This window comes from Nestor notabilis, unplaced genomic scaffold (genome assembly GCF_000696875.1).
Source record: "Nestor notabilis isolate BGI_N333 unplaced genomic scaffold, ASM69687v1 scaffold25574, whole genome shotgun sequence".
Classification (NCBI taxonomy): Eukaryota; Metazoa; Chordata; class Aves; order Psittaciformes; family Psittacidae; genus Nestor; species Nestor notabilis.
The window spans coordinates 1-9,264 of record NW_009924661.1 but is presented as its reverse complement, the minus strand read 5'-3'; the positions used below and the strand labels follow the sequence as shown (position 1 = coordinate 9,264).

The 9,264-nt window shown below is 40.3% G+C and overlaps 1 protein-coding gene across 1 annotated transcript in view; it reads left to right on the top strand.

Annotated features, from left to right (window-relative positions):
• The window catches only part of PSMD12 (proteasome (prosome, macropain) 26S subunit, non-ATPase, 12), a gene marked incomplete at its 5' end in the record, with an annotated part of 7,209 nt that extends 4,261 nt beyond the window's left edge, over nt 1-2,948 (top strand). The window contains 4 exons of the mRNA XM_010012718.1: nt 17-129; nt 507-681; nt 1,175-1,252; nt 2,507-2,948. Coding sequence (XP_010011020.1) covers nt 17-129; nt 507-681; nt 1,175-1,252; nt 2,507-2,716 — 576 coding nt within the window. The remainder of the gene's footprint in view (nt 1-16; nt 130-506; nt 682-1,174; nt 1,253-2,506) is intronic.
• Nucleotides 2,949-9,264: the final 6,316 nt, after the last annotated feature.

Sequence of the window (9,264 nt, the reverse complement as noted above, 5' to 3'; positions counted from 1 at the left end):
CTTTCCTCTTAAACAGGCACTGAAGAGCGTGGTTCTTTATGTTATTCTTTCACCGTACGACAACGAACAGTCTGATTTGGTGCACAGAATTAGTAGTGATAAAAAGCTAGAAGAAATCCCCAAGTATAAGTAAGTATTCTTTCTTAACACGCAGTTCTTGGTTAAAACAAAGAGTGTTTCTCTCAAACAAGCTGTGCAAGTGGAAAGTCTTTATGCTGAGTCTGCTGTCAGCATCTCAGAATTGAATGCTGTATGAAAAGTAATGCAATATTCATGATTGTGCAAGTTCTACCTTAAAATAAATGTCCCTTAATAAGAGAAAGGTCTTTATTAGAAACTCAGTCTGACTTGAGCTGCCCAACAGTGTGAAGTATTATATTCATGAAGAACAATGAATATTAATAGAAACAAAATGAAAGCATATTAAAGTATTTCTTTGATCTATTTAAGTACGAAATGAGGTTTATTAATACAGGATTGTAAACCAACTTTACTAAACCATTTAGAGACCTCCTAAAACTATTTACCACCATGGAACTGATGCGATGGACTGCCCTAGTTGAAGAATATGGGAAAGAATTGAGAGAAGGATCCCTCGACAGTCCTGCAACAGATGTTTTTGGCTGCACAGAGGAAGGTGAAAAGAGATGGAAAGATTTGAAGAATAGAGTTGTGGAACATGTAAGTCTGGCTGTCTTTAAGCACTAGCTGTGTATTCAGTGCCTTAGCTAAAAATGCTTTTCACTTGCCATATTTCAGTTACAAAGAGAAACAAAAGTAGTATGTGGTATATCAGCAGATAGTTACCTTGTCCATTGTGTTCCATTTTCAACATTTGCTCATATGTCTTTATTATTGATAGGTATTTGGCCAGTATAAAAAGATGACATTGCACTCAAATTGTGAGATGTAGCATTCACATTTCAATAGAGCAGAAACTTGAAAGTCTTGTTTTGTATTAAATTTGTAATTAATTGATTGCATTACCTAATAATTTGTTGCATAGAGACTTTTATACCTTTTACAAACAAAAGAACTTTACGTTCACAACTACCTCATGTACCTTATGCTGGACACAGCTCCCAATCTGCTTTTAACATTGGCTCTTACATTTTTGCAGCCTGGTTCAGTTATTTTTTTGCACATAACTCTACTCTGAACACTTTTATTCCAGAATATAAGAATAATGGCTAAATACTATACCAGAATTACAATGAAGAGAATGGCACAGCTCCTGGATCTGTCTGTTGATGTAAGTATTACTTTTATTATCCTCCTTTCATAAAGGGTGTGTAAGTGTATGTGTACATGTGCTTGTGGCAAAAACGTGAGTAGTCAGCAAAGTAACGTTTGTTTTGAATTTGAGTTCTCTTTTGTGCTTGGAAAGCTCTTTAAGTGACATCCTGGATCATCACTGCATTGTTTGACAGGCAATGCAGGAACATGTAGCATTGTAGAAGTACAGTGCTCAGTTCACAATTCTCAGGGTTTACACTTGTGCGGCTATGAATGTTCATGGGTAGAGTAGCTGTTGTGTCTCTATATATCTCTTTGTATTATCCTTGTAGCTGTCCTGGCTTTGTCTTTAGTCTGTCCTTCGTCCGCTGTTTGTGTTACCAGTGCTTTTCAGGCCTTACAGGGAGAACAGAGTGTGCTACAGTAATAGACAGGGAGCATTAACTGAACTTCAGTTCATTGGGTTCTTTCTGTGAGAAGAGTGTAGAAGTCAGTATTAATCTGATTATTTGTTGCTTTACTAGTCAATACGAAGACCTGAGTGTATTTCATGCCTTTATGGGAGTTAGAAAACTGGTTTTCTTTAATCCAGGCAGAACTCGGTTTCATGATGCACGTGCCCATGAGGCAAAAGCTGCTCTTAAAAATGCATTTATATTCAAAGTCTCATTTAAATGCTGGAGCTTCATGTCTTGTGTTTCAGTGTTAAAAAGTTTTTGGCAATGGGTGATTAAAACTGACTGAAGATATAACAGGGTTTTGGTTTCTCACCTTTAACTGTCCCTGTTCATAGGTGGTTGTACTTTGTATTTTCAAGAGCTTTCTGAAGGGATTCATACATCATGGCATATTGGTATTTCAAGTGCAAATGAAAAACTTTACCCTACTTCTTTGTAATTAAGTCTGCTCTTTTCCACAAACATGGAATAAACCTTCTCTGACAGTGGTCAGTTATTCACATGGATTTTCCTATGCCTCTCTTGTCAGATGGCTTGTTCTGGTATCTCTGTAGCCAGGTACTCCAAAGTGTAAAAGTCTGTTGGCGTAGTATATTAAACTTTTAATTTAATGAAAGTTAATTACCTTGCAGTGCCAACATGTGTAATATTAAAAGTATCATGTGGGGTTTTGTTAAGTACAATACTGCTATAGCTGTATTTCTGTTAAGTGTAAAGCAAATCTTGTTCCCTGCTTTAATGCCTGGGAGCAGTTCTGATGTTTTATAGATAAAAATGCTTTTTTCTTGACTTAGTGCTCTTTGTCTTTACAGGAATCAGAGGAGTTCCTGTCTAACCTGGTAGTTAATAAGACCATCTTTGCTAAAGTTGACAGGCTGGCAGGAATCATCAATTTTCAGAGGCCTAAGGACCCAAACAACATACTCAACGACTGGTCTCACAAGCTCAACTCACTCATGGCCCTAGTTAACAAAACCACGCATCTCATTGCCAAAGAGGAGATGATACATAACCTGCAGTAAGGTGCCTCAATAATCTCAGTGCTTTTAAAGAAGGCATTAAATCTTCATAATAGAGACTATGATTACAGTGTGTGTATGGTTTGTTTTTTCCTTGTCAGGCCTTCCTGGTCTAAAACTTAGAACATGATTCTGAAATTCCTGTTGACAATTAAGTTCCCTTGATTATTCTTTCAGTTGTTAAATGTTTTTGCTACTATTGGTGAAAGAACATAATAAAACTGTATTGCCTGTATAATAGCAGTCTTGAGATTTCTTCATTTCCATGTATACCTGTATCTAACACAGTTCTGTGGTTGTTTCGTTCCAGGACTATTTGTGAGGCTGTGATTGAGAGGATATACTGTAAATAATAAAATCCTAGGGTTTTGCAGTAGCATGCATTGAGGTAACTTAAAATATTTTAATGTTATGTCAAGATACTGTTTGAACAAAATTTTGGATGTTCATGCTTAAGAATAATGCTATTTCTTGTGATTTGGGACTCTAGGTTAAAGAGTTTAATTCTAAACTAACTGAGAAATCTACCTGAGAAATCTACCTTGCATGGTGCAAGTCACTGATTTTCAGTTTTGTTGGTAAGAGTTTATTATGGCTACAAAAGCAATTCTGCAGTTAGCTGAGATAGTATTTCAGAGCTGCTGCTTCTCATCACTGAATGTGTTATATTTGGAGAAGCTAATGTCTTGTTACTTGCTTTAACCTACTTGTGCCTGTTCTGTCTTTTTAAGAAAGTATAGCCATAGAATGAATGTATAGTAAGAATCAGTGGAACTTTTATTAAGTTTGCTCTGGTTTCTAATGACAATGCTAGCCATAACTAACTATTCTGCTCATAATTTATTAGGCAGAGACTGTAACTGTAAATGATGTACTGAGGTGTTTACAAATCCTGTCTCTTTAGAAGCACACTGAACTTCATTCACACCACCACTCTTAGTGCAGGTGGTTACCATATGAATACACAGGAAACCAGGGAACTTCAGACAGTGATTTTGAATGAGGAAAGTTTGCAAGAGGCAGGAAAAGATGGAAGCTTCTAAGCAGTGATTTGCATTTGAAATGTAGACAGTGGACGTATCTTAAGGGAAACTTGGGAATGTCTTTTGGGAGGATTGTAACCCTATGAAGCCATACCAATCCAGCTCACTGCATTAAGGGAACAAAAAAAGCAGCTGAACTATCAGCAAGGGAAGGGAGAAAGAGGAGCAGTCTGTTTACAATGCCTAGGATGCTTAGCATCTAACTTCCTAAATTGTACTATAATCCCAGTTGTACCAGCTGTGTAAAGTCTTGTCACAACCATGTCCAAGAAGGGGATGTACTGGTCTTTGCAAGGTTAGCCTTAGCATGAGCAGAACTGTCTCTGCTGGGGTAATGAGCAAAGTAACTTCACTTTTGACCTTATCAATTGGAAAAAATCAATCTTCGGGAAGCAGAGACAAGTGGGATAAGAAAGGGGAAGAGCTGGTCATCAGGGGAAGTGGGAACTTGCATCTCCCTGTTCTTGTCATAAACGTTTTTCCTCTGTTACAAGTCTGGACTAGAATCTTCAATCCCAAGCATTTAAGCTTATGGCTCTGTGTTGCTTTTGCCAGATGAGATATACCGGACCTGTTTCCCCAACCATCTTCCCTTTTCTGTCCTAGAGTGGAATGGTTCAGTGGTTTCCTGACCCTACTTGCTGGGGTTCTTGCAGATCCTTCTCCCTCTCTGGCCTGGCTATATCCCCTCCTGCTGCCTTTGTTTGCATTTAGAGCACAAGTTTGTTGGAGGAAGGAGGTGGTTTCTCGGCTCACGAATACCTTTTGCTGTCAGCACTGGGAGGAACACAGAAGCACTCTTACCTTTCAACAGTCCAGTCCTTAAAACTCAGTTTAGAAGGATTATGAAGATTCACTTTCACGGCCTGTGTTCATACCAAAGATCCACAATGATCAACCCTTTTGCCTTTTGGTCTGAAATAGATTTTTGTCCTCACTGAGTTCACTTGGTTTGACTTAGTTGTTTTGGTTTGACAACATACTGCTCAAGGCAGACTCCCTACCTAACTGTCCTCATGAGTGAGACAGACCTGTTGTGTACCTACTACTTGGTGCCAGAAGCAAGAATCCCTCGGGGTTTCATCCCCACACATCACCAAGTTAAAAGAGAAGTTTAAAAACAACACTGTAGAATTATTAGGCTGTATGCGGTAAGCCCAAGGGAGTGGAATAGAATCCAGTAATTTACTTGGCCTGGATTTTGGGGGTTGGGATTTTATTTTTTTTGTTTGATTTGGGCTTTTTTGGTTGGTTTTTTCTTTTTTCTTTTTTTCTGTCAGACTACTAGTAATGCAAACAAAAGGAGTGTATCTTTAGCCTGGAAAAGGTTGCCACATTCAGCTTGCTAGGGAAAACGACAAGCTGTAAACTTTCGGTGCTAGCGCATCTCAAGAATGCAGATGTATGTCAGATACAACTTCACCAGGAGCAATTTAAAGGTCAAAGGCATGCTGGCTTCTTAAAGCATTGAGATTGAAGATCTTTGATCTTGACAATGTGGGATCAATCGCATTCATCTGAACTTTGTAGTTCCTATCTCCTCAATGTACTCTCGATATCCCCTCGTTGCTGTTTGCTTCTCTGCACTCTCCTTCTGTGGATCAAAGGAAGAATGAATTACTTTGAATATTCCTTGTTCTAGAAAATGTATGTGTTTTTAAAGAGTCCACGTTGGAGAAATGTTATCCTTGGATAATTGCAAAGTAAGATTAAAGTTGAGATCATTTGTTCATTAGAGGACTCTGGAGGAATTCCAGGGGAATTTTCATGTTGGAAAATCACAACTTGGTATTCTTCAGCTTAATAACCATTCATGGCTGCCTAGAAAAACAGTTGGCTTTATTGTTTAGTAAGACTAAAAATTACTGTTGCTATCTAACCTCAGGTCTGCCACTGGCGTGTTTGCAGCAGAGGGTAAGTTACATCACTTCTGTTGGTTTCCCATGATTGCTGCTTCTGAAGGAGTTCAAAAACTTACAAAGGTCCAGTGTGCTAAGACAATAAAAACATTGCTTCTAGTACTGCAGTCGGCCTGGAACTTCTGTTGCGAGAGGCCTCCTGTTGTTTTGCTTCTCAGAGGTGAAAACTGCTCAGGATGCCTGCTGGGATGCTAGGCTGCAGGGTCAGGGAGGCAATTCCATGCTCCATGTGTTCTGTTATAAGTTTACTACTTTCACATGTTAATCGTAATGTCTTTTTCTGTATTCTGAAGTTAGACATCATGAGTGGAGCTGATTGAAAACTGAGCTTTCTGTATTGGAATTCAAGAAATACCAGTTCCCAGAAACAGGACTGAGCTTTATCACAGAACGAAAAATGATTTTCTCTATTTCCTGGGAAAGCAAAAGTCTGAGGAGGATGGAACAAAGCAGCAGTGTAAGTCTGCAATAATAGTTTTGTTTTGAAAATGTAGAAACCAAGCTATTGCTGTGATTCCAAGTGTGCAGCTCAGGGGTGAGCCAGCACTCTAGGGCTTTTTGGCTACCAGCTCTCCATTAGCCCTGAAGCAAGTGAGGGTTTCAGAGTTCCCAACTCTTCAGAATGTGTGCCACACCTCTCGGAGCTCTGCTCAGATCTGAGCTGCATGGCAGGGAGCCTAGCAGCCCCAAGTGGCCCCAGGTTTTCAAACTCCTGTTTTGCTGGCAAGGAGCCTACATTCTCCAAGGACCTGGGAATGGCTCCTAGCTTCACAGAATAGGGAGAAGCCCTGTGAAGAGTCATTTACAGAATCCCGACTTAAGGGTAGGGAGAACTGGATGTGTGAGTGCCTTCTGTACAGGGCTTCCTTGCCGTTATAGTCCCTGGGAGGTTGGGCTTTCTAAATGTCCAGCAGGAAATTGCAATTTTCAGATCTGAAAGGTTTTGAAATACTAAAAAATGTAGAAGTGGGAGTGAGTTTGGTATTGCTGCAGTCGTTGGAGGGGTTTATTTGGCTGGTTTTTCTGTTTTAATCTTGCTATTGTAACGAGTCCCTAGAAGTATCACTGTTTGGCTTTTGAGGATCCGAGTCCTGTCAAGTCTCATGATGCTGAGCAGAGATTAATTGTTTTGTTCCTATCTCAAGCCTCCCCATTATGCCTTGGGCATTTCTTACATTTGCAACATAACACTGTTGCTTTTCTTCTGCTCCCAAACTCCATGTGACCAGCTGCTCCTGGTCTCCTTGGGTAGAAGCCTAGTGCTGTGAACTCCTCTTGTCATGAAATCCTGTTACTGAGCACAGCACATAGGGATTCCAGGAACTTAGAAAGCCTGAAGAGTTCTGGAAGTGCACTCAGCATATAGCACATCTGTTTCTGTGCCTAGCCCAGTGCTAGTGCTGAGTGAAGACCTAGCTTGTCATTTTAGCCTGTAGAGTTGTGAATGATGTGTCTGATTGCAGAGGTTGGAAGCCCAAATTACAGTTTCCACTGGGGTAATACAACTCAAGGAGAGAGAAAGAGACATCTCATGGAGTCTCCCCTCGCAGTAGCAGCTACTATTATAATCTTATATCCTTAAATTATCCTTTAATACTGTATTGAAACATGTCAATAAAAGCCACAAGAAATCTCTTTCTTCCCATGTGGTGTTTAACCCATTGCTAGTGGTGTACTCTGCCCTCTGTGCTGTTCTAATAGAAGGGGCCCTGAAACCAAAGTTTCACTGCATTAAGGCTCTTTGGATTTGGGATTTCATCCCTTAGGCCAGTTGCTGTATGATTTGAACTTTGAGCAGAATTTCCAAAGTTAATGAGTGCTTGGAGCTCAAACTTGTTGTGGATCAACATTCTTCCTACCTGGTAAAAAAAGACTATGGAAGAGCTTGGAGGGGGTACCACATGGAAACAACAAAGTTATTCCCATCTTGCAGGCTCAGTGGCAGTACTTGAACAAAGTAGTGCTTGGCAGCTACAGCAGCTGGCTCTCTCTAGCCTCTGGCATGTCCACTTGGGGTTTATGCAATACAATTAACCAATCTACAAATAGCGTAAAACCTACCTCGCGTGGGGGCTAAGAGGTTTAATTTAAGTAACATCATAAAAAGCAGTGGGTGGAAGGGTGCAGTCTCCATAATACTATGTTTTGTGCACAGCACTTTTTTGGAGTTGGGGGATTCCCCTGCTCCTTTCTGGGCTGTTTCTGCCATCCTTTTACAACAGGCTTTGCCTTTCAGTACTTTCAATCTAGGCATTTTAAAACAACAGGAACAGGTAGCAATGAAAATGGTGTCTGTCATTGAACAAACCCTTCCTTGTATAACTTGGTCACCAGCCACACAATTTTTTCCTAGCACTGCATAAAGAAATACTGTCAGAACAAATGGATTTAAAAGTTAGTGAGAGCTTACATCAAAAATAAACCCAGCAAATTTCTGCCTCGCCCCAAACAGAACTCCAGAGAATATATGCATATTTTTAGATACATACACACATATAAAACTCATCCTATTTTCCATTGCTTTAAAAAAGAAAGTTACGGAAAACCTTCCTTTCATTTTGTAACAGAAAATGTCACCAGTAACACAGAAGCTCACTACGAACCAAACACAACCAACCTCCAAAATAAAAGAACTCATTCCACCCAACAACTTGGACTGAGGAAGACACAAAGTTAGTTACATCCTAAACATGATTTCACCTTTAGCTGATTCACTGTAACCGCCCCAGTCCTTGCACAGTGCCCATGGAAATGGCTCTAGATCCTGTTGGAGCACAGCCTTTGGGCTCCCACAGACCAGCAGGGAAGGCTGATGGCCGCAGAATGCTTCTGTCCACCGAAACTCGAGTCTTCTGGGTTGAGGCTGGGACCAACCGCACTCCCCTCCAGCACAGGCTCTGACAGGGCACTGGAACAGTTAACTATACTCCCAACTGTATAAAGTTGAATTAAAAGTGGACTGATTTAAGTCAAGTCTGCGCTGCAAATGCAAAGGATTCAAGTTTATTTCCTTCTGCATTTACATTTTTTTGCAAGGAGCTCTCTGTATAAATGCATTACTGATGAATATTGAAAATAATCTTGGGCACAAGTATCTTCTTGCAGTGGCAGTGCATCAGAGGTTTGGCTGGTGGTTATTCTTCAAAGAGCTGGGAGGCGTTACATGTAAATTTAAATATAAATGGATTTAGGAAAATCCAATAATAAAATGATCTGAATCTTATAATTATTTTAATTAAAGTAGAAAGAAAAGTTTTTTTAAAGACATTGCAATCCTGTTCTGTTGATAAACTTTATTAAGAGCCTGAAGTAAGCTGTTTGCCCCCCAAACTTCTCACCCCCTTTGCCCTGAAGCACGATGGCCTCTGCACAGCGAGGGGCCCCATCCGCAACAGTAGAGCCTCGGAAAAGCCAGTTTGCACAACGGCGGAGGTATGAACAATCGATTGCCAAACATTTGGAGAACACAGCTTTACCCTGTGAAAACCAAACTGTTACGCAGAGCAGTTTCAGGAATTCCTGCACAGCCAGAACCGCGTTACCATCAGTCCTCGGGCAGGAGCAGGTGGGTTTGCAGAACACCATGTTC